Source organism: Apium graveolens, chromosome 6 (assembly GCF_009905375.1).
Source record: "Apium graveolens cultivar Ventura chromosome 6, ASM990537v1, whole genome shotgun sequence".
Classification (NCBI taxonomy): domain Eukaryota; kingdom Viridiplantae; phylum Streptophyta; class Magnoliopsida; order Apiales; family Apiaceae; genus Apium; species Apium graveolens.
Window position 1 is genome coordinate 3243466 of NC_133652.1, and position 25576 is coordinate 3269041.

Consider the following 25576-nt stretch of genomic DNA (forward strand, 5'->3'; position numbering starts at 1 on the left):
AGGTTTGAGAAAATAATTCCTCTTCCGAAACAGACGTGCGATTACATCACATTTATTTTATTATTTTAAGTGAATTTTTACTTTTTTAGTGATATGTAAAGATATTTATTTGAACATTTGTAAGTAATAGTAGTTTTTTTGTTAAAATAATGTATCATATCAATTGTTACACACATAATTGATATTAATAGTCACATATTAATCAAAATAAATTAAGATTTTAAACCATTATATAAAAATAATGGGTGAAAATTGTAGTATACACATCTTAAAGGAGAATAAAAAATAGGGAATTTTTCAAAAATACCCGTATTTTTAAACTTATTTACAAAAATACAGTAACTTTTGCATATGAGGGAGGTGAGGAGTTTACTCGAAATTTTATAAGAGTATGCGGATGTTAGAGAGAAGATTGATCGAAATTGCATACAAAGTTACAAATATTGTAAATCGTATTTTTGAAAATAATTTCTCCAAATGGGCAATTTTGAAAAACCCCATAAAAAATATTATTATCCATGAAGTACTAATACACACGATAAACTGGTTAGTTAAAAAACACAGGATAAACTAATAAATATTTCCACCAAAAATCGTAAAGGTAACCAATAAAAGTATAACTAACGAGGGGAGAGAATTAGTAGGAAAAAAAAAGAAATAATAAATATTTAATAAATAAATATAAGTATGTTGGTGGAAAAATACAAAAGGAGAGTTTGACATAGATGTTTTATTTGGGTTGTTGATGTGAATGATGAAACCTATTACAAATTACAATCAATATATATGTGAAAAAATTTGAATACAATTTTGTGGATTAAACATAATTATTTTATAAATGATGTAGCAGTTTAAATGATTGTGAAAAAATTTGAATACAATTTTGTGGATTAAACATAATTATTTTATATATGATGTAGCAGTTTAAATGATAGCGGAGTATAACTTGACTTTAAATGATGTCACAGTTTAGACAATAGGGCGAGTGTGTGACATGTGCATGGTTTCAATGATAGAGTAGAAAATTACTCCCTCCGTCCCAACCAATTCTTTATGTTTGATGTTCACGGAGATTAAGAAATATGTATAAAGTAGTAAAAAAAAAAAAAAATTGGGTGGAGGTTAAAAAATATGTATAAAATAGCGAAAAGCAGAAAAAAAATTGGGTGAAGTGATGGGACCCATTAATTTTTAATGTATAAAAAAGAAATAGTGGAGTAAAATAATGTGAAAGAGAAGGAAAAATGGAAAAGTAGTGGGACTTATCGACTATTTTTGGTAAGTTTTGAAATGTAAAAAATTGGATATGACATCTCAAAAAGGAAACCGTAAAGAAATGGTTGAGACGGAGAGAGTAATATATATCAAAACCAACTGGTCTCAGGCTCTCAGCACAGAAATGATAGGTATAATAGCATCATAATGAAAACTCAACAGAATGCCAAGTCACAAGGCATATAGTTTGTTAAATCATGAAAAACTGGACATCCTGTGTCCAGATTAAAGCAGTTCTACATTTCTGCCCCCAGAATCGAAGAACAGAAAATGCGAAAAAAATGGTATACCTAAAAGGTATTTCGAGTTGCTACCATGGCACAACAGTTAACTTACTACCACTAATTGTTAGCCCTTCAAGTCAGGGATCAATTAGGGTACCTTTTTTTATTAGTTCATGACGAAAGTTTTCATTAAAATGATGCAATCATTTCTCTTGTTTTTCTTTCAGAGCTTAGCCAGATGTAGCTGGTTCTTGAGCAAAGGCCTGATGTATTCCTTATAACCATCAGGCACGTCTTTATCGTTGAGCGGCTCCTGCCATGCTGCATCGTAGAGTTTTGGATATACATTCCCATCGTAACGGCCAAGAATTGAACCAAGATAGTGGTCTGTGTGGTTGAAGGAATCGACGAGTGCAACAGCATTTGGTCGGACCTGATGACAAATTATGGGTTTATTAGGTAAATGGGCTTGCTTCTAGCGGAACCAAGATGATAAATAAAATTATATATGTAGCAAACCTGGGAATACAAATGTCTCAATTGAGTAAATGCAAGCGCTGCCTGCTTTGGTGTGATGCTGGCAGTTGCAAGAAACTCGCCCTGGTGCTTGTGAAGTGTAGATAGAGCATAGACCTGGCAAAGCACCTCTAGTATTTGTTTAATACCTTTCCCTGGAATGGGTTCTTTCAGTTTATCAATAAACCTGCTCATGAACAAATCTTGATCAGATAGACGATCAACCATGTATGTGTATAACTATAAATATTTCTACATATGACATCTCAAAAAAAGTACTGCAAAAATACTTTATAGATTCAACCAATAAAATTGTAAGTCTCTCACAAATTTAATCAAATAATATTTATATAGAATCCAGATATGAACAACATTTTAAAGAAGCTACTTTCCAAATTGCTAATTCATCAGTCATGCTCATGCACCGCAAGTGAAAATGGGAATTTTTTTTTTGCTAAATAAAAATGGGAAAATCTTACTTGGAAACAACGATCAATTGGCAGTGAGCAACTGCTACCTCTGCTAAATCTGCTGATAGTTCTGCAAATCCTATAGTAAAACAAGGCAGAAATATATAAGAAAAAATATATAATTAATAGCATAATCTCCTGGTTATATCAGAGTACTTTCTACAAATGCATTGTCAATGCACTCACGGTCTCTATTGTCAAAAAGAGAAAAGCAAGAGAGGAGAGCACCAAAATTATTATCAAGTAAATGAAAGCAGTATTATGAAGCATATAATTAACTATGAAAAATTAAGTGTTGTTCTGCTTTTTGATATGCATAATTATGGATTAAAAAGTGCCACCTTCATTAAGTTTACCGATACTTGATTAAGAGAGTAGAATGCAGAGGTAAGTACAACACAATGTTCATCATGCCTTATTTTACCTTCTTCGTGATTTGCAAACTGACTCAAGCTCTGAGAGCAGGCAACAGCCATTCTGAATGCCCTCGTCTCAAATGCTTCCACTATTGAACTAGGTTTTAGCCAATCTTCAGCTGCATATAATATATGGAACAAATAATTATTAACTTTTAATCAGTATTGACTATGCTAGATCAAGTAAAGATGCTTCACACAGCTCCTTTTAAGCATCATTTATAAGGCTGAACCTCATTGTTGTTAGTGTTTAGATATCATTTTTCAGTATAAATACAAATGTAGTTTTATATGAGCAACGGAAACACTTCGATACAAATTAGCACATTTAATAATAACGAAAGGTGCAAAATCTGAAACATAAAGTCTAATAACGCACATTTGGGATGGGAACCCTACCTCTTTCAACAGTAGACCGACATTTCATGAGGTGTTCAGCTCGCCCCATGTAGGCTACTGTTCCTGCTGGCTTATTTCCGCTTTCTAGCTGAGACACAGTCTTCACTAGAAACCTTGCAACCTTAAATAGGAGTAGGTTTAATAGACTAGCAAAATAATACCAGGAATATAAAATAGTGCGAAGACATCAATGGTTATCAAACAAATTTTGCAAAAAGCTTTCGATGAAGCAAAAAATTAACAAATATTTTGATTTCAACAGATTGATGCTCTATACTGAATATTATTCTACAAAAGCACACAATTTTTCTTGCTATCTCAGAAAAGAAGATAAAACCTCTGAAAAATCAGCAGACATGAAATCTGCATAATGTGATGCAGTAATATCTATTTGTATCTCACATGAATGCCAACTTGATCCACATACCTGCAGCAGTAGCACAACATTGTCTCCTTCATATGTACAGGCAGGGACATAAACTGCAAATAATTCAGGAAGGCCACTGCTACATAGATAACCATGCCCTCCACATAATTTTCGGCATTCTTCGATTGCATCCTGAAATAAAAAACAGGTAATTTAAAGGATCAAATAAATAGGATTGAAATGCAAGCTTTTTTCAACGGAGCTAATAAAATTACAATAGTTTCTTGTAAAAGAGAAACCAACGGACTTTCGCTTTTCTGGCTTTGTTTACTTTGATCTATTCCTCTAAACGTAAAATAATTTATATCTTACGCCCATCTTATACTGAAATTTCTAAACATCATACAGCTTTTAACATGTTATAGTTTAGAAAGTAGAGTTGGTATGCCAAAAAAACTAAAGAACTCCAGAACTTCACCACTGAAGAAATGTTGCAGTTTACTATATATAACGCTGATTTGCTCATCCATGACTTATGATGTTGCACACAGAAACAGGAAAAACACAAAATGCTAACCAAGTACGCTAGTAACAGAAGTTAGAAGTATTCACTTACTGCTGTGGCACTTGTAGTCAAAGACTTGAGCCCTGCGGTGCATGCATGAGCTTCTGGCAATGTTGAGAAGTCATTGGCTTGCAATTTGTCTGTCACATCCTTGTACAACCAACTTAACCACTGACCAGCAAATCTGAAGGCATAGGCAGAAGCCAGCAAAGGGAAGAGCCTATGCTGCTGAGTTTTATAATCAATCACCTAAAGAAATAATGTAACAATTACATCCCCAGAAATAATTAGTGTCAATTTGTAGTCTTAATACAAAATTGTAATAAGAACTACGCTTATGTTTCGGTTTATCATTAATGCAAGTCTCAAAATGATTACAAAAGCAAAAACGCCACCTCATAACATCAATATTAGTATAAGAAGCTTAGGAGCATCAAGTAATCAGAAATTAAATAAGTAGACCATATTGGAGGATAGTTGAATTATATATCATTTTGACCATAGCTAACACAACCCGCCTTACATCTGACTAACTTTTTTTGAGAATTATAGAGAAGGTAAAATTTCTACCTGGCTCTTAAACTATGAGAATATGATGTTGTAAAATTTTCAAGAGGGATTTAATTTACCGAGTAACAAATTGACACGCAGTCACACTCTGTCACGTGCATTTTATGTAGTATATGCCTTGAAGATCATAGACGAGTGCATATAGTCCAATTAAACTTGAATGTGGTACCAACATAGGCATCCAAAAAATCCCATAGAACTTAACCCAAAAAATAATACTGTATTATTAACTGCTGTTCTTCAAATATATAGTAAAAATAAAGTGCCCCTAAAGATTTTAAAAATAGACACTTTCATCGTTACTGGTCATATCCCGGAGATAAAGCATATGCTAGAATACCTTTGTTCCATTGAACTTCAGGTAAATCAATCAAAAGTAGACTTGGTAGTATTATATCTTGTACATCACTACTGAAAAAACACTACAGTGCACCTTGAAAAGGTACATAGAATACCTGAGTCTCAGGCCCTCCATTCTGCGATCCAAATTGTCTACGCACACAACTATACCTTGTGGCGATAGTAACTGCTCGGGATAAAGCCACAGAGGCATCAGATACAATTGTCTGCCGAACATACACCATAGTTCCATAGATTAGCTGCCGAGGAACATCAGATTGTGTACATTTCCCTTCCCTTGAAACTTGCAAAACTCTGTCAAATTCAAAGATAGCGTTAAATTTCTGATTTTGAACTCTTATTCTATAATATAAGAGGTTAAAATTCAATTATAATATTTGATAGACATCCAAACAAACACTGATATTTAGATATTTATATTTACTTGTCTATACTATCATAATACTCATGTCTATTTTACAATTAAAAGTTCTACTGTCACAAGATATAGTATTTCAAATTTACATATAAATTCATATTAAAATCTGAAAGTATCTTAAAGTTAGAAGATACTTGTATGGCTAGAAAGGAATGCTGTTGTAATGGGAAGATATAGGTACCAACATACCGCATCAACATCTGGTCTCGCGGTATCCGTACGTGATCAAATCTTAACAAACCGTTGTCCATTGAGTTGTATGCTCCATTACCAAATTTCATTCCAATATCAGCAATAGTTACGCCTGGAAGAGGCGAGTGATCTTCTAAGCTACGCAATTGGACAATGAAACCTAGTAATATTCATGTCCATATTAGTTGTGTCAGGACTTCATTCTAAATAATTGTAAAATAAAGAAAAAAGGTAGAAAATAATTACCATGTACACCATGGTCTTGACCATCAGTCAAAAGACGGGCATAAACGATACCATGGGTGGATACTTTCCCCAAACCACCAGGCCACCACTGTACGAACGATAAACATATGAAGATGTGAGATTGCTTATATGAAACCTTAATCAGGCAAACTTGAAAAGTAACCCAAGTCACAAAATAAGCAGCACTCTATCATTAGACTCACCTTGCTAGAGGTCAGAGTAGGACTATGAATTACAAATTCATCAGTTTTGGGATCAAATGTGGCGGTGGTCTCAAGACCTTGTACATTAGATCCATGACCTAGTTCAGTTTGTGCATAGCAGCCAATAATTTGCATCTTCTGTGCAAGCGGCAACCATTTCTTATGTTGTTCATCGGTGCCTTGTCCTCTTATAGCAGGTATAAACATTCCCTACAGAAACCAAGATAAGACCATTACGAAAATTGCAACTTGTTGTTTTTACCTAAGCCTTGATATAGTAACACACAGTAAATTTCTTTTCTGAAACTAATAAAACAAAATTACCCAATGAAGATCAGTAAAGGCTGGTTGATCAATGTAAGTCCTGAACTTAGTTGACTCTTCAACTGCAGTGACATAAGAAGTTCTATAAGATTGGAATAAAAGTAAATTGCTAGTTCGCTACCACTAATTTAAGCCTCTTAGCTACTACATAAGAACCCAGATGAAAGACATACATGTTAGATTGAGTTCTCTAATCCGCTTCCATCCATAAGCTGCTTTTTTCAAAGTGTTCTTAAACAATTCCTTTCTAGGAAGCATGGTCCTGTTTTCCTTTGAGAAAACCTGATTTTAAAATTAACACACATTAGATTATTACAAATATGCACCACAGGAAAAAAACAAGCATCAATTGCTAAAACAAAAAGATTATCGAAAGATCAAGTCTTGCAAATTAAGCATAATCTTTGTCTATGCTAATTGGTAGAACAAATCAAAATCTAAACGTTCATAATTAACTTTCAAATCTTTAAATTCATTCATCACAAAAAAGAAAAAGAAATTAAACCATGATCTAAGCTTATCATGTATATCAAACAGTTCTATTGACCTTTTTAATAAGCTAAAACACGAAAACTTTCCAATGAACCCAAATTTCATTTTAGAAAAACATACGTGTACACATACAACCCCAAAATCCTACCAAAAAACATGTATTAATAAAAGTTTAAACCTTCTTCCCCAATTACAACACCAAAACAAAGAACCAACAAAACAAATTCCATGATCCCAAAATTCATCAAGAAATGTAGCAAAATTTCGAAAACAACTGGAGTGAACCAACCAATCAACATATATACATATAAGCCATAACTGAAAAACCCTGTATCAATATAAAGATTAAATCTTTCTCCCCCAATCAAAAAACAAAATGATTTCCATGATCCCATAAGTAATCAAGAAATGTAATTAAAAACAAAACCAATCTACGCATAAACATAAATTCATAAACACACATAGATAAAAGCAGCATAAAGATAAAAACTTTAGAGAGATATAACTCAATCACAGACTCTCTCTCTCTCTCCCCCTCTCCCTCTCTCTCCCTCCCCCTCACTCTGTCTCCCCCCCTTCTCTCTCTCTCTCCCTCCCCCTCACTCTGTCTCCCCCCCTTCTCTCTCTCTCTCCCTCCCTCCCTCCCTCACTCACTCTCTCTCACTATATCTCTCTCTCTCCCTCCCTCTCTCTCTCTCTCTCTCTCCCCCCCTCCCTCCCTCCCTCCCTCACCCTCTCCTTCTCTCCCTCTCTCGCCCTCTCTCACCCTCCCACCCTCTCCTTCTCTCTCTCTCTCTCCCTCTCTCACTCTCTCTCTCTCTCTCTCTCCCCCTCACACACACACACACATAAAAGCAGTAAAAAGATGAAAACCTAAGGAAAGAGATAAAAGGAGCAACATACAGGATCAGAAGCAACAAGCTTAGCCATGCGATCAGAGACATTAAAATCACGTTGAGAGCCATACCAAACAATCTTCATACAATTCACATCAAACCCAGCTTTATTTCTCTCTTCAGCCAAATAATCAACACCCTCCATCTCTTAACTCAAATCAAACAACACCCAGTTTCAACACAACACTATCTCTCTCTATCTCTATCTCTATCTCTCTCTGTCTATTTGTACATCAAGATTCAATATATAACAGTTTAGGTAATAAAAAAAGGATAGAAAAAGATTTAATTATATTTAATGTAGATAACAAAATATGGCATAAAATATTTGTTTTGATTGTGATAACTGATAAGATACTCCGATGAATATTGGATTATCCAAATTTTGGATACGAGTATCGAAAATACATAAAAGTAACGTAACAAAAATGAGTATATTTGTGTACGTTTTGGTGATTGTGTTGTGTGTGTATTTGTATGTAAAATGTGTGTGTTTACTATGTACGTGCAGATGCGTGTGTCGGAACTGAATACGAAAGCTGCGCCATGTTCAACACGTGAAAAAAAAATCTACTACTATTCTTGTTTTTTTGTTTTTGGGTCTTTTGTTTTTTTTGGCTTATAAAAACAGTTCTGTATAATTAATTTTTTAATTACTATTAGACTTTTTAAAAAAATTAATTGAGTAAAAAATTGTATGATTATACATCATATCATGATACAGATTTCGGAAATCGAAATTAAATATTGAGGTACTGATTTGGGAATTTATCATCTGATTTTTGAAAAATCGAATAATTTAGTTTTATCATATCGGTCAACTTTTTTTTAACCGATTTAATCGTGATTTTTGAAAGTTCGGTCAATTTCTAAAATAGAGCTCAAGATTATAATTTTTTTTAAAATCCAATCAAATCGGATTCAATATCCAAATTAAATACAAGTATTGGAAATCTTAATTTTATATATGCTCCTTAATTTATTAAAAATTAATATTTCTAGATAGATTAAATTAAATTAAAAAATATCATAGAATCAAAATTATATTTTGAGATTATAATTTTAAATTCAAAAGAATTATATTAATCCCTCCGTCCCATTTTTATTATTACAGTTCTTTTTCTATCGGTCAAATTGATCAATTTTTGATCAAAAATTAAACATATCTCTTATATTTTTTTAAAAATTGAAAATTACATATTAAAGTAAATTAAATGTACTTTTCAATGATGTCATTTTATTTTTTATTAATATAAAATATTAATAAATTCTGGTCAAATTTCGGTTAATTGGACTGCACAAACGTCAAATATAACAACTAAAAATGGACGGAATGAATAAAAGATAAAAAGAGGATTTTCATTCTGACCAATTAAATATTGGAACAGATGTGCATAAAAGATTTTCCAAGATAATGTACCCGTTTGGGAAATCTTAAAATAAGTAACTTATGACTTAAAATGCATAAGTGACTTATAAGTGATAAGTAAATAAAAAAACTTATAAGTTATGTAAGTGTTTGAATTATTTACTTATAAGTCAGATTTTTTTTTTACTTAAATGAACTAAAATAAATAATTTTTAAATATAATTTTCTTAATTCATGAATTTTAAATTTAAATAATATTTACCAACATATTTTTTAATATAAAAATTAATAAAAAAGGTGAAAAAACAAAATAAGTTGAGCAAAAGTACGTCGTTACTAACATTCAACTTATCAGCTTATAAGTTATAAATTCGACTTATAAGTTGGGTCGACAAACATTAGTCGATAAGTACTTACAGGCTTATAAGTCAATAAGCTGCTTATTTGGTGAATGCCAAACAGGCCCAATATTAAAAACACGTTTTTTTAAAAAATATATGTGAATATTATATGCAGTTCTCATTGACCTTTAAAAGGTGAGGTTGGCGTTTTTCTGTTAGTGGTCAATCATCACGAAGTAATAATAAAAGAGAATACGGATAAAATGAGAACATGTTTTATAAAAAAAATGATTCTACTGTACTCAGTTTTTTTTTTCTAAAAGTGTAAGTTTACACAGAAATGACAAATTAAAATTTTAGCATCAGAACAACTTTACTCAAGTTGAGGCTAATGTATTAAAAATCCCCGATTTTTAAAAAAATCCCCGATTAATCTTTAAAAAATATTTGGCCGATTTATTTTTTAAAATCCGATTAATATTTATAAATTATTTATAAATTATATATTTCATAATAAATAAGGTAAATATATTAAATATTATTAAAATATTTAAATATATCATATTTTTGTTCCGATTAATCACTCCGATTAATCCCCGATTTGCCGATTAATCCCTAATCGGTACCTAAACCGATTATTACCGATTACCGATTTTTACAACCATGGTTGAGGCAAATAATTCCCAAATTTCAATTTTTTAAAAGTTGCTAGAATAGTTGCATAATTGATAAAGAAAAGGGGGCTTTAATTTTTGTAATAGCAGCTTTTTCGTCAAAATCACTTTTTCAAAAAACGATTTTTAAATTTTACCTAATAATTTTTTAGATGTTTTTCAGCAAAAAATTATTGTTATCCGCTGATCTTTAAGCTTTTCAAGATAATAGCCAATACAATAATGCCAAACACACCGTAATATTTGTTGCATAAAAAGTTGCTTTTAGACTATATATAAGTTTATGCAAGTTAAAATTTGTTGCATAAAAAGTTGTATTTAGGTTATATATAAGATTATGCAGTATTTTTGCAAACAAATTTGAAACTTATCAAACCAGTATTATATGTTAGAACAGCCAGGCCCGTACATGATGCAACAAGTTTTCAATACCAAACAAGGTAAAAAATGACAACCAACTTTGGGTGAATTAAAAATGAAATACTGCATTTCCCATTGGTTTTTGACAAAGACAATTGAAGAGAACTCGGTTTACTTGGTTCGCTAAATTCTGAAATCAGATATGGGTTTCGGTCATTTTAACCCAATATCCGGTATTTGGTTCTGAAAAAAAATTGATACTCATTCCACAAACCCCAAGTTATGGTTTTTCATAACAAGGACAAGGTGGGTATGGGTTTCAGTAATTTCAACCCAATATCCGGTATTTGGTTCTAAAAAAAAAATTGATACTCATTCCACAAACCCCAAGATATGGTTTTTCATACCAAGGGCAAGGTGGGTATGAGAATCAATTTTATGACTACTATTTTAATTTCTATTTAAGCATTTAAATGTAATTATTTAATACCAAAATAAATATATGAACAAAAAATATATTAAAATAACAATAAAATAATGTATTTAATTAAGTTAAAATTATTGACTTAAAATATTTTAAATTAAATTTGTTCATTGTAACTCTCAACCAAACACATAATATCACATGAGATATCTTAATCTCATACCACCTTAACTCGATTTCTGATTTCAACCCGATACGACGTTTAGAACAAAACGACCCCTCAGGTGGAGTCAAACCAACAAAGGCTTGATGCAGTCATTATGATTGTTAACTTTTAGTTTTGATTAATGGATGAAGCACATTGAGTATGTTGATCAAAAGACTTAACAAACAAAAAGATTAAACTAAACTCTCATGGTTGGTACAAAGAGGACAAAAGGAAAAAATAAGTAGAGGGACTTGCTAATGTTTCAATAACAAATAAACTAACTAGTTTGACACGCAACTACAACACTGCCGACCCTAAATAGTGCATAGTTTGATGTTCTCTAGTGGGGTTGAGATCAGCCAACTTGAAAATAACAACGAGAACTTAGGCAAGAAATCTGCAGAATTAAGCACTTTTGGCCTAATCTGATACTGTCAAAATTTATCAGTTCAGAAATGGAATGAAGAGTTCCCTGCTCACTTCATTTCTCACTTTGAGACTTCAAATGGGTGAAAGTGGAATGGCATTGACCGATGCCTGGTGTGCGTGTGTTACATCGATAGCCAAATGATAAGTTCAGGCCGACGCATGTGTCTGATCTTTTAGATACGAAAACACATTTACTGGCTTGTCATCAGGCAGTTTGCTTCTCTGTTCACGCTTCTTTGATTGCTGAAGCTTCATCACAAGCATACCCTATTTTTCCTTATTAGCTCTATGCTTTCTGCAATGGTGGAACCAGCAGTGCCAACAAAACCAAGGGAAGCACAACTACAAATAGATTCTTCTATGTAGAGACGCAAGTCAGGTAATGTTTGAGAATCGCAAGGCTTCAATTCGTTTAAATTTTTGGAAGACGAATGAAGTTTCGCTCTCTGTCTAGCAGTAACAAGTCTCGTTGCAGTTTTTCTCACCAACTCATTTTCCTCGTTCAAAGTAAACAGCTTGAAATTTCTTGAATCTCTTGCTAAATCCCCGAGGTAACTTCCCGTCCAATTTCCTAATGGAAGATCAGTCATCACAAATATATGAACAGGAAGAGGGCCCTTCTGTTTCAAAGATTCTAACTTCTCTTTCAGTCCTGTAAAAGTAGACTTCCAATGGTTTTTGAACTGCCCATCTAATAGTCTAAGTTGTGCACAAAGAAAAGGAGCCTTGATAGTCTGAAGAGTGAATTCCTTTCCCGCACTTGTAATTTCGGGGTTAAACGGAAGAAATTCTATTTTCTCAATTAATGATTGTACTCTGCTATCTCTTGGAGCTTCATGGATATCAATGTATGACTCCGAGCCCTTGTATGGTGCTGTAAATAAGCTTCCAAACACCAAAACAGTCGCTGATCCAGCTTTCGAATCTGGGCCAAGGGTCTTGTATACATCTTTCCTTCTCCTAATAAATGAAATATTCTTTCTCTTCTTGAGTTGTTCATCAGGTTGGAATGAGTCCAGCATTCCATCTTCCCCATTGTTTTGGTACGTCCACACGGTCGTTCTGCAATCATCTTCTACAGCATATATACAATCAGGCACATTACCATCGTACCCAGATAGTGCAGACCCGCATTGTGTTGAGCTCTTAAATAAAGAGGACTGCACTTCCGAATATCTAGAGCATGCAAAATCCATGTTCATACCACACCATTTAGATACAAATTCTCTAAAGTCTATGACTCCTACTGATGAATCAGACGTCACTTTTGAAAGATCGATTATATCGCTCATGGATACATACCTGTTACCACATGAATCACAAAGACCAGCTTTACACTTCAATATTAAATTCAAAGAATACATATATAAGACCTGCAATAAGATCCCATTTACTACCGAGTATATAAATACAATTACCTATACTCTCAAAATCACAGTTAACAAACCATCATTCAAGAAACATGGTTTCAATTATGCTTATAAGTAGACACTGATAAATATAAATTGAGATCCTAGCCTTGTAGTCTGGTAGATACCTCTCTAATATTAGTAATGAGAACTTGAGGGTTCAAACTTTAGTGGAGGCATTGGTGTATAAATATCTATATTTCTGTAAAACAAATGAACTGAAGAAAGCCTAATATTAAAACAAAGGAAGCAATGAGAGTAAAATAGGTGCCATTAGGATCATGGGATTTAAACCCGGTTAACGGGAATGAAAATGAAATTCTAATACAATTTTCTATTAAAATCTCATTTCGATTCCCATCAACCAGGTAGATTTATGTACTACATACAAAACCATATACACACATTACATATCATTAATTGACAATACAATCCCTTTCTAGTTCTACTACAATTTAAGGAAGTTTGATCCTGAAAACACAATTCAATATATTGCCACAAAACAAAAACTGCACTCACATGTGGGAAATTCAAATCCGTACACGAAAAAACCAGCCAAGCATAGCATAGTCTATTTTCAATTATATGCTTACTTGATTCCACAAACTTAAAATTCCATCTTTCCAAATTAAATTACCCCGAACCAAATTCTTTAAAATGTGGCATCTCAAACATCTTCTCAATACCCAAATCACCCAATAACCACAAATCTCACATCCAAACAACCAACTATAATGTCATAAGCAATACATATAGGCATGCTACTATTACTATTTACTAGCATAGCTAAACAAGCACACAAACATAAACTACACATAAACAGGGCACAAAAAAAGATCAAATAAATATTACCTGAGACCCCTAATAAGCTCAAAAACATGATTCCAAAAAAACGACCTCAACACCCGCTGTTAAGCATTAGGCACAATGCCTGGTCTATTTCCACTTTTATGCTTACTTAATTCCTCAAACTAAGTTTAAAATGCCATGTTCTCAAATTACATTACTCCGAATCAAATTCTTCAAAATGTAGCATCTCAAACATCTTTCTAATACTCAAACCGCCCATTAACCACAATTTTTCATTCAATAAAGCTGATTACTATGCCATAAGCAACACATATAGGCATGCTACTATTACTATCGTAGCTAAGCAAGCACACAAAGAAAAACTACACATAAACAGGGCAAAAACAAAGATCATATTAAGATTACCTGAGACCACTAATAAGCTCAAAAACATGATTCCAAACAGACAATCTCACCACAAACCGTTAAGAATCAGGTGCAATGCCTAGTTTATTTCCGATTTTATGCTTAATTAATTCCTCCAACTAAGTTAAAAATGCCATCTTTCCAAATTACATTATTCCGAGTCAAATTCTTCAAAATGTGGCATCTCAAACATCTTCTCAATACTCAAATCACCCAAGAAACACAAATCTCAAATCCGAACAACCAATTACTATGTCATAAGAAATACATATAGGCTACTATCATAGCTAAGCACGTACACAAACATAAACTAAATATAAACAGGGCACAAAAAAAGATCAAATCAACATTACCTGAGACCCCTAGTAAGCTCAAAAGCACGATTCTAAACAGACAACCTCAGCACACGCTGTTAAGCATCAGGCGCAATGCCTAGTTTATTTCCGGTTTTATGCTTACTTAATTCCTCAAACAAACTGAAAAATACCATCTTTTCAAATCACATAATTCCAAATCAAATTCTTCAAAATGCATCATCTCGAAATCTTTCCACTAATCAAATCACCCAATACCCAAAAATTCCACATTCAAATAACCAATTGCTACATCACAACCAATACATAGAAGCATTGTACTATTACTATCACAGCTAAGAGCTAACCAAGTACACAAACATAAAAACCCCGTAACAAAGATCGAAAAAGATTACCTTAAACCCCTAATAAGCTCAAAAACATGATTCCAAACAGCCAACCTCAACTCATTACGACTCAAAACTCTAAATTTAGGACAATCAAACACACGCTTACTAATAAGCATTAGGCGCAATGCCTAGTCTATTTCCGCTTTTATGCTTACTCAATTCCTCAAACTAAGTTAAAAATTCCATCTTTCTAAATCACATTATTCCGAATTAAATTCTTCAAAATGTATCATCTCGAAATCTTTCCACTACTCAAATCACCCAATAGCCACAAATCCCAAATTCCCACAACAAATTACTATATCACAATCAATGCATATAAGCATTGTATTATTACTATCATAGCTAAGCAAGTGCACAAACATAATTAGTTAATTACATGTCATAAGCAATACAATTAGGCATTGTACTATTACTCTCACAGCAAAACAAATACACAAATGCATTGTACTATTACTATCAAATCAAAACAAATACACAAACATAAAAAAACCCGTAAACAAAGATCGAAAAAAGATTACCTTAAACCCCTAATAAGCTCAAAAACATGATTCCAAACAGCCAACCTCAACTCATTACCACTCAAAACTCTAAATTTAGGACAACTGCCAAGAGCGACAGCATGATGATCAAGAACAGGAGGAACCACCAGGGTTCGATTCAGTATAAAAGCAATCAAGACAGCATTTTTAAGCTCTGATAGCTGATTACTAAATCCACTATGAGGAGCATACATAAGAAATTTTTGACCTGGGAGTTTTTGAGAGCATGGGGTAGAATGGGAAATTCTTGAAAAGGGGAGGGTAGAATTGGAAAATGGGTTGTGGGTAATGAAGAAGATGAAGATCAAGATGAGGGAAGTGATGAAGATGAGTAAAGGGTAAAATGGGTATTTCGAATAAGGTCTCTTCTTCCATCTGCTTGGTTTGTTGAAGATCATCTTTACAACTTTCTTGATGTTCTGGTTAGGTTTTCTACAGAACTGGACGCAAAAAGTTTTTTTAAAGATTTATTAATATAATTTGAGGTATTCCGAATAGTACATTTTCTTTAAATAAAATTGTGAAAATATGATAATTATTAAAAAAAAATTATCGTAGTTAACCCGCATGCACTATCCTTCGGGTGTGTACTGAATAACTTCTACGGGCTATAGCCTGCAAAACACATGAATCAAGATAAAACGCATTTAAACGACATGCTCCAACTCCTGAGACATAATCATAAATTCTCTCCTCTTGTGATATTCAAACATGTGACCAAGATGATAGTTATCCCTTATTTAATGAAAATTATTAATTTTTCAAACTCCCGATCATAAACTACAGTAATTATCAAAAAAAATTCTAAATTTATTTATAATTTTACTATATTTTGAAAATAATTATAAAATTATAGTTTGCAACTAAAATCAATCACGTATGCAACTTTTTTAAGTTTTCTAAAAAATAAGTGAAAGAATAACCGAAAGAATAATGCTGGAGTCACAAAAAAGTTGCAAAAAATTGTTAGAAAATGACACGGCATGTTTGATGTGGCACAATGAAATAATTCAGTTGATGCTATTAATGTAAATGCAGGGCTACATTTATAAAAAAAATGAAAATCGTAATTTTGCAAATAAAAATTTAAAAATCGTATATTTTGTAAAAAAAAATAAAAAAAAAATGTGATTTGGAAGTTGGAGCATATTAACTTTGCTCATCGTTCTTTAACTTGGGCAACTCTAGTACAAAATGTCCTGAGATTGTTTGCTTTCATTTCAATAGCAACTTCTGTTGCAATTATTTTGTCAACATGCTCCACACAATGATTTTGTCAACATGCTCCGGGCTCAACTGAGCACATCAATGTTTATCTGGTTCTTGGCCTAATCTATTCAGCAAGGCTGATACTACAGTGTATTCAAAATTAATTTTTTACTCGGGCCTCTATTAACCAAATGCTAAATTCGTTGACTTTGAGCATAACAGACAGCAAGGAAATACAGTTCTAATATATTATTTTGGTTTAAGTAAACACTGTTCTATTTAAACCTGCTACTGTCATGGAAAACAAGGTCAACGCAAATACTAAACTCATAACTAACCGTTGGTTGACGCGCCAAATTAGGTGAATTTTGACGAGCTGAATTGCGAACAGGCCGAGCTAGACCGTTCGTTTGGCCCGCTCTACTCATAAGTAATATAAGCCCATTGTCTTCAAAATTATCATCTTTTTTTAGAGCTTCAATATTATCATCTTTTCTTTGAGAGGTTCAATATTATTATCTCTTGACTAATTAAGATTTGTTTTCAGAAACGAGAATGAAGCTTGACAGTGACAACTATCCAGATTTAATAGAATTTCCTCAACAGAACGACGAAGCACTATTTTATCTCATTACAACCCTGTGTTCAAAGTTTCAAGTTGATTTTGATGGTTACCTAAAGAACCTAAAGATGCACATATAAGCGAAGGGCACTGGAGTCACCCGAAACATCCATACAACAACTTCAATTTACTATTAGTGAGAATAATAACGACGACGATGATGACAACACAAGAGTGTTGATATGTGATGGGTGCATTCGACCCATATCGCCTACCTATCCGTCTTACTATGATTATATCGAATGTGGTTTCTTTCTACACTCTGTGTGTGCCACTAAATTGCCAAAAGCGTTGCCTATAGGAGTATCCTCATATCTATCACCCACAGCATTCACTCCTCCTTGTGAATAAAACTATTGATAACTCCGGTGAGCGGGCGGTTCCGTCCGACGCCGTTCCTGGACCTTCTAAATATGAATGAGGTGTTACTGCTGGTTGGGCGCCTGCAAAACAACACCGGAAGGAGGGTTTGAGCGGGCGGCTCCGTCCGACGCCGTTCCTGGACCTTCTAAATATGAATGAGGTGTTACTGCTGGTTGGGCGCCTGCAAAACAACACCGGAAGGAGGGTTTGACTCCCACGGCGCCTCCGGTATAAGAATAAGAACAGAGTTTTGGAGAAGACGAAGATGTATGTGTGTAATAGAAAGGTTGCTGTGTGTGTATGGATATGAGAGAGAGGGAGTGTGGAATAGTGTGAATATTTTTTAACCCGGGCCACGGGGGACACCTGTCCCCCCTAAAACAAAACTTTACCATTTTTTACCATTAAAATTTTTAAAAATATATGAAAGTCCCCCCCGAAAATTCGAAAATATAAGGGTGTATTCACAAAATATGATCGGTGTCCCCCCAGAATATAATTCCTGGATCCGCCTCGGCTTGGGGTATATATAGCCCAAAGGTAGGGTTTAGGGGTTGTTACCTCTAAATCTTGGATCTTGGGAGCAGAGGACGCCTGGCTTGGGTGGATTGCTTACACGTGCCAAGGGGAGGACCACCTTCAGAGCGTCCTAACGGCCTCCTGACACGCGCCGTGCTTGTCTGGTGTGTTGGTTGTTGATAGCTGTCATAGTCGCGTGCCCACGTATGCTTTCTTGACGGGTTGCGGGATGTGCATGTGTTTGCTGGGACCCCCCTCATAGTTGTCTTAGCCTTGATCCGGATCCGGGTAGGCCAGGTGGTCCGGGTCCCGGGTTGGATCCGGATCCGGGTCATGGTATGGATCCGGGCCTGGTCTCTCCATTTAATTGTTCTGGGAGAGGGGGTCTTGGAGAGGGGGTCTTGGTCCGATCGAGCCTGGTATCCTGCAGGTCCAGGTTGAACCCTAGCCGGATCTCTTGTACCCAACCAACTATAATCGATATACATTGAGCATTTTTGCCCATCAGGATAAAACACAAGTCTCACAAGCACCACACCCTTGTTCAACGTCCATTCTCAGGTTCCATTTGTTGTGCTAGTTGGTATATACTTTCTGATGGCGTGGACTATGCATGTGAAACTTGTAGTGACTTCCAGATTAGTACGTTCTGTTTATCCAGTCCAGGTACGATGAGACACCGATATGATGATCACCCCAAAACTCTAAGATATCCTCCATTCTTCTATGAAGTAGTAATCTACTGTGAAATATGTGAATACAAGTTAACAATCTGTGGATCCTCTATCATTGTGGTGAATGTGATCATACTTTTCACTATGAGTGCCTCAATTGCCAAGACAAAATCAAGTTAGGGGGGACAATTGAACATGATATTAATAATCGATCACACACACTTGCATATGTTTACAAATGGAGTGAAAGAAGGAATTATCCCTTGTATATTTGTGACAATTGTGAGTATGGAGACGATTCTGGTCTCTACTTTGAATGTAATGGCTGTGGTTATCTTATCTGCGCTGAATGTGTCATCGAGATATATGGTGATTAACAGATCAATGCAGTTATACATGAGAAATTTCTACACTGAGTTAAATCAATTTGTTGTTCAACTTGGAAAATTCTAGTTCAAAATGCCCTCAGATTTTTCACAATCAATTTAAAAGTACCCTTTGTGACAGTTCTGGTTAACATGTTCCATAGGCTCAACTCAGCCAGAAGCGTTTATCTGGTTTTTGGTGTCTTATTCTGTGCTGCAAGGCTAATACTAAAGTGTATCCAGAACAGAAATCTACGAGACAAAGAGGGCTACAGTTATTCTTCACAAAGACGACGTATTAGTATCTCATTTCAATAGTATCTTTCGCAACAGTTATTTGGTTAACATGTTCTATAAGCTAAACTCAGCTTCTCAGCCTTGAGTGTTTATCTGGTTTTGGCCTTATTCTACTCAGCAAGGCTAATAATGAAGTATATTCAAACGGAAATTCAGTACAAGACATAGAGATCGCTAAATAACTTTGGTGAGTGAGATTAATTTTACCACTGCTAAATTGGCTGCCTCGAATCAAATGTAAACTAATATCTAGTTGGTTTAACAACTCCCCTTTAAGTAAAGAATGCGAGCTTTCCAGAAAATGATCCCTCAATAATGAACAAGGAATCAATTGTTTTGTCTTCTCAAATGATCACGAAAGAATACCTAACCACAAAGAAGTATAGTTTTTATATGTTTTGGTTTATGATCTATTGTTATTTATTTTAGTTTTGGTTGTTGGCCGTAAAGATAAGACCAGAACAACAAACTCACAAGTAATTAGCCCCATTTCTAGACCTACCCCTTACCGGAAATGAGTACATCAATCAAGCATTTCAGCCATCCTGAGCACGAACTTATCTTAAAAGAGAATGATGTTATCAAAGAGGATGCTACATGTTGTGTCTGCAACAAAACAGTTCTGGGCTTTCCTACGTATACTTGCAGTGCTATTCATGATGTTGATGATATTGGTTGTAATAATTTTTATCTGCACAGGAGTTGTGCTGAATTACCCGCACAACTTTATCCTCACGATAAGCACAACCAGCATCCCCTTATTCTCCAACTACGCCCTGATAACTGCTTTTGTGATGATTGTTATCGTAAAGTAAAGTTCATTTATATATGTGATGGTTGTGACTTCGGTTTCTGTGTTGCTTGTGCTTTTCCTTGTCCTGATGAAGATGAACAGAGAGAGCTTTATCACGAAGGTCACCAGGAGCACACGCTAACATTGCAGAGGCAGGCTTTGTTTAAGTGTGATGCTTGTTGGGAGGAAGCTAAAGACTTTTCCTATGTATGTTTCTCCTGTGATTTCTGGATCCACAAGAAGTGTGCTTTCTCTCCGCTCATTATTCCAGAGCCTGCTTATCACCATCACCCCCTCCACCTTACCTACTCTATTCCAGAGATTCATCGCATTTTCGTTCGATTCTGCAACATCTGCGATGAACCAGTTCACATACATTCCTGGCTCTATTATTGTCACAAATGCACATATTTTGTTCATATGAAATGTGCCGCATCCACTATATCTAAATTGTAAGTACCCCTTATCAAATGTCGATTTCTTTCAATATTATCATCACTTGCCTAATTACAATTTTTGATTTTCAGAAATGAGATTGAAGCTGCTGGCAACGATAACGACCCAGATTTGATAGAATTTCCTCTTCACAGCGAGGAAGCACTATTTGATCTATTTACAGCCCAATGTTCAAAGTTCCAAGTTGATTCTGATGGTTTACGAAAAGATACTAATACCATATCTACAAAATCACTATTTGATCCACATATAATTCAAGAGCACTGGAGTCACCCGAATCATCCATTACAAAAACTCCAATTTATTATTAGTGAGAATGATAGCGACGATGATGATGACAACACAAAAGTTTTGACATGCGATGGGTGCATTAAACCCATATCTCGTACCAATCCATCTTACTATGGTTGTATCGAATGTGGTTTCTATCTCCACTCCGTATGTGCCACTAAATTGCCACACGAGTTGCCTGTAGGAGTATCCTCGTTTCACCCGCAGCATTCACTCGCTCTTGAGAAGGGAGATAAATTCTATGAATTGTTGCAATGCGGATCTTGTGGCGTCTGCACTAATGGATTCTACTATAAATGTGACACTTGTGATATCAAAATTGATATCTGTTGTGCATTTTTGCCTGCCAGGATAAAACTCAAGTCTCACAAGCACCATATCTTTGTTCAGCGTCCATCATCAGGTTCCATTTGTAGTGTTAGTAAGTTTGCAATTGGTGTTGGCATGGAATATGCATGTGAAATCTGTAGCAACTTCCAGATTAGTATGAGCTACTTATCTTGTCCGAGTACAGTAAGACACAAATACGATGATCGCGCAATAGCCTTGAGACATCCTCCATTCTTCTACGAAGGAGTATTCTACTGTGAAACATGTGAAGAACCAGTAGACAATCGGCACAACCTCTTTCATTGTGATGATTGTGATCATTCCTTCCACTGGGATTGCTTCCGTTGGCAAGCAAGAATCAAGTTAGGAAGGATCATTGGACTTGGTATAAACAATCAGCTACACACACTTGCTTTCATTGTGATGGATGTGGATATCTTGCCTGCATTGAATGTGTCAGCGAGATAGATGATGACTAACAAATCAATGCCTAATAAATATTTTTGCGCTTACCTGAGTAGGTGTTCTTGTAATGATCATTGTTGTAACTCATAACTCATTCCATCAGATTCAATTATCAACAAAAAACGCGCCAATCACTACTTAAAAGTTAACCTGTAAATAGCTAACAAACATGATCAACAACAAATGAACTTCCTCTACATTGACATACATTAACAATACAACATTCAAACCTCAAACCTCGGTTAGGACAAGTATGCGAGTTGTGTCCATCGTTACTACAATGTTTTCTATTATTAATTTGGTTGTTGGCAGTAAAGATTAGATTGTTTTTCTTTGTTTTGGTTTATTTTACTGGAAAGTGCTAGAAAAACGCTAATAGACATCAGCTAAAAACCGATGTCTTGGAAATCTGAAACCGATGTCTAGTAGTGTCAGCCCCAAACACCAGACTCATTACTCATTAGTAAATAGCAATCCCATATCTAGATCTAACCCTTACCGGAAATGAGCACATCAATCAAGCATTCTAGCCATCCTGAGCACAAATTAATCTTAGAAGAACTTGATTTCATTGAAGAGGATGCTACATGTTGTGTCTGCAATAAAACAGTCATTGGCTTTCCTACTTGTACTTGCAGAAGTACTTATGATGATGATGACGATGACGACGACGATGATGATGATGATTGTACACAACCTAATGATGCACGTATAATTGAAGAGCACTGGAGTCACCCGCATCATCCATTACAACAACTTCAATTTATTATTAGTGAGAATGATAGCGACGATGATGATGACAACAACACGAGAGTGTCAACAATTCAAGTATCTATCAGACCTTTTCAAGCAAATACGATAATCTCAGAGGATTAATGAAGTACAGAAAACAGAACGCCAAATGCAGACACATTTCACATTTCACCACAATTCCGGTCTCACAATTTAGGGGAAGCTGAAGTACTGAGAGAAGTGTAATTCTAAAACAAACAACAACACTACACTGCCCTCAGAAACATGTGCTAAATAAATAGCATCTCTACATTTTCGAGCAGTCCCAAACTCTTCTTACAAGTGAGATATACTCGATATGTTTGGTTCTGTAAAGAATAGCTCAAAAACACATATAAAACAAAATATCCAAAACTAGCTCCATAATTTATCACAAAAATGCAATAAGCTAAGCAATGCCACATTCCAAGTCCAAATCAACCATAGCATAAATATTTTCATGTGTCTGATATATTAATATCAATATCAATATCATAATCTACTAAGTCTAAAATTCAACAAAAACCACAAAACAATCCCCTTGAACAGACAAGCTGAAACTCCACCAAAACCTATCTTTCAACTCTATTTCTCTACACAAAACTCATTGTACCTCCATTTCCAAACCTTCAAAATCCCCTCTTTTGCGAGAAATGTTGAAGACGGTACGAATCCGCACTAGTTCCAGCCAATCTCGAACCAGGAAACACCTTCTGCAGATAAAAAAACAACACATTCATCAAACAAATTATCAAACCAAACAAAAAAAAGAGTAGTCCTGGGTGTAAAGAATTTTATACAGAATGACATGGCAATTGATGCGTAATGTTTTAATTGTGCTTGTTGATCTGAATAAAGGGGCTCATTTCAATTAAAATCCATCATGTCTTTCTGTACAAAATTTTGTACACAATTCGTGCACCAAGCATTTTCCAAAAAAAAAATAGGCTCCTTTTATTTTGCCAAAATTTGTTTTCAATTTTTCGTTTTGATTTTTCGGCACTTCTTTAGCTTCCCAGAAATATTTTCCACAATTTAAATAAACGTAAAAGCGGGAAAATAAGAAGTCCTCAAAATATTTTCTTGTGTTTGTTTGGTCATTAAAATATAAAATCAAAAGAGGAAAAATTAAAATTATGAATTTGTGAAAACGACTTCCCTTTTTTTAAAAGAAAAAAAATAATTCTAAATTCAAAATTTTCATAATTCTTGTAAAGAGAGTCAAATAACCGGAAAATATTTTCTCCAAAAATTTCCGAAAAATATTTTTTAAAATTATTTTTTTTGCGAAACACATGGAGCTAATTAAAAATAAGTAAATAATTTGAACATACATCAACCAGCTTCTGCACAGCCCTGTTCCTTTTCTTGGGCCTTTTAGATGGCAACGTTCCAGTCATGGAATACAAATCCTCTTCGATCTCATCCTTCGTTAATGAAATCGAAAGCTTCTTTTTCTTCTTCTCTCTTCGCACATGCTTAGGCACCCCTACGTCTAAATTCACTGGGGATTTAGCAGAAACGGGCTTTCTGGGCCTTAGATTCCAGGACTTGCCTGAAGATTCATCAACTTCAACAGCAACAACAGCATTAGCCTGCTGTTTTTGTTGGGCTGGTTCTTGATTCGGGTCGTCGGATTCGGGTTCGAGAGATGGTTTGGAGAGCTTGGTGCGTGTCCATTTGAGGTCAGGGAGAGCAAAGTTGTGCAGACCAGTCGGCATTGGGAGAGAAGCAATGAAATTGAGAGAGGCTGGTGTAAAGAGAGAATGAGGGGCACAAACATGCATATACATGTACTCGTGTTTTAATTTTTTTTTTTGAGATAATTGCATTTTTTGATTAAATTTGTGTTAGAAAATGGTGATATATTGACAAAAGTTGGGCAAGATAATATTTTGATGAATTATATATGTGAGTATTTTAGGTATTTTTTAATAAATTCTTTCTTTTAGTCTATCAGGAGGGAGGGGAGCGTTACATAAATTTAATGATTTTGATATCTGGATATTATCGTTTAGATTCGGATACCAAACGGAAAAAGAAATAAATTTAGATTTTATATCTATATACAAATATATCTGATGAAAGGTATTTTACGCATGCATGCAACGCGCATTTCATAATTCGCATGTTTTGGTACAAATTATAACACGCATGCATGAAATACGTATGTAACAAATTTGATTTTAAACTATATAACATATATCAAAATGCACATAAATGATTAATAAATTAAAATTATGGTCTGCACATAAGATACTTAATATCATATTTACATGTAATATAAACTAGATGAATATATGTGTGTGTCACGTAGAGTGTGTATATTATATTTAAACTCAAATATATCTTATATTAGAGCATTTTCATGGTATTATTGTTAGAATGGTTATTTAAAATTATATAAATAATGATTATATGAAATTTGATGAATCTTTAACCATACTCCGTGATAGTAGTCTATATATGATTCGTTATATTTTAAAAAATGTATGTTATTATTATTTTTAGGTTGGTATAAATAGAGTTTATTAATTTTAAATGATAGTAAATTATGTATAAACTCTAGTTATTTTCAAGTTTGACAACCATATTAACTAAGAAATAATTAGTTAAAGTGAATACACAAAGTGTAATTTTTTCCGCAATCTCTTTAATTTGTATTATAACATATTAAAGATACATCATCTAAGAATTCTTACTGGTTGGAGATATTATTAATAGTTACAATACATCATATTTTTATTCTAATTCCATTGCATAACATAATATATTTTTAGTAAATTTTAAAATATGTTATGCTTTTGTAATAAA

At 34.2% G+C, this 25576-nt stretch overlaps 4 protein-coding genes across 5 annotated transcripts; 1 reads left to right on the plus strand and 3 right to left on the minus strand.

The window, feature by feature from the left end:
- Positions 1–1388: 1388 nt before the first annotated feature.
- LOC141666895 (peroxisomal acyl-coenzyme A oxidase 1-like) lies at positions 1389–8367 on the minus strand. The gene is made up of 14 exons (XM_074473138.1): positions 7941–8367; positions 6719–6827; positions 6546–6607; positions 6222–6431; positions 6019–6106; positions 5770–5932; positions 5258–5456; positions 4284–4481; positions 3728–3859; positions 3301–3421; positions 2910–3020; positions 2495–2564; positions 2019–2202; positions 1389–1932 (listed from the first exon to the last, which is right to left on the minus strand). Exons 1-14 carry the CDS (start codon positions 8076–8078, stop codon positions 1723–1725), a joined length of 1995 nt encoding a protein of 664 aa, XP_074329239.1. The 5' UTR covers positions 8079–8367; the 3' UTR covers positions 1389–1722.
- Positions 8368–11547: 3180 nt separating this feature from the next.
- LOC141667569 (O-fucosyltransferase 30) lies at positions 11548–16062 on the minus strand. 2 transcript variants are annotated; one of them, XM_074474115.1, is made up of 2 exons: positions 15587–16062; positions 11548–13040 (listed from the first exon to the last, which is right to left on the minus strand). In XM_074474115.1, exons 1-2 carry the CDS (start codon positions 16003–16005, stop codon positions 11993–11995), a joined length of 1467 nt encoding a protein of 488 aa, XP_074330216.1. In that variant the 5' UTR covers positions 16006–16062; the 3' UTR covers positions 11548–11992. The 2 variants fall into 2 exon arrangements, with proteins under 2 accessions (XP_074330216.1, XP_074330217.1); XM_074474116.1 differs by lacking the exon at positions 15587–16062 and adding an exon at positions 15072–15491.
- Positions 16063–20170: 4108 nt separating this feature from the next.
- Positions 20171–22055, plus strand: LOC141664441 (uncharacterized). The gene is made up of 2 exons (XM_074470395.1): positions 20171–20901; positions 20977–22055. Exons 1-2 carry the CDS (start codon positions 20171–20173, stop codon positions 21992–21994), a joined length of 1749 nt encoding a protein of 582 aa, XP_074326496.1. The 3' UTR covers positions 21995–22055.
- A 1336-nt stretch (positions 22056–23391) lies between these two features.
- LOC141664442 (uncharacterized) lies at positions 23392–24555 on the minus strand. The gene is made up of 2 exons (XM_074470396.1): positions 24097–24555; positions 23392–23475 (listed from the first exon to the last, which is right to left on the minus strand). Exons 1-2 carry the CDS (start codon positions 24553–24555, stop codon positions 23392–23394), a joined length of 543 nt encoding a protein of 180 aa, XP_074326497.1.
- Between the last annotated feature and the right edge of the window lie 1021 nt (positions 24556–25576).

Bases quoted from the DNA above. Each gene is read 5' to 3' on its own strand.
- LOC141667569 (XM_074474115.1), bottom strand. From the start codon at position 16,005: ATGATCTTCAACAAACCAAGCAGATGGAAGAAGAGACCTTATTCGAAA. The intron at 13,041-15,586 runs GTAATCTTTTTT...ATGTGGTAACAG, and splicing joins GAGCTTATTAGGGGTTTAAG to GTATGTATCCATGAGCGATA.
- LOC141666895 (XM_074473138.1), bottom strand. From the start codon at position 8,078: ATGGAGGGTGTTGATTATTTGGCTGAAGAGAGAAATAAAGCTGGGTTT. The intron at 5,457-5,769 runs GTATGTTGGTAC...TGAATTTGACAG, and splicing joins CGAGACCAGATGTTGATGCG to AGTTTTGCAAGTTTCAAGGG. The intron at 3,021-3,300 runs GTAGGGTTCCCA...TATTATATGCAG, and splicing joins TCGGTCTACTGTTGAAAGAG to CTGAAGATTGGCTAAAACCT.
- LOC141664441 (XM_074470395.1), top strand. From the start codon at position 20,171: ATGAGTACATCAATCAAGCATTTCAGCCATCCTGAGCACGAACTTATC. The intron at 20,902-20,976 runs GTAAGTACCCCT...TTTGATTTTCAG, and splicing joins GCATCCACTATATCTAAATT to AAATGAGATTGAAGCTGCTG.
- LOC141664442 (XM_074470396.1), bottom strand. From the start codon at position 24,555: ATGTATATGCATGTTTGTGCCCCTCATTCTCTCTTTACACCAGCCTCT. The intron at 23,476-24,096 runs GTATGTTCAAAT...TTTTATCTGCAG, and splicing joins CTGTGCAGAAGCTGGTTGAT to AAGGTGTTTCCTGGTTCGAG.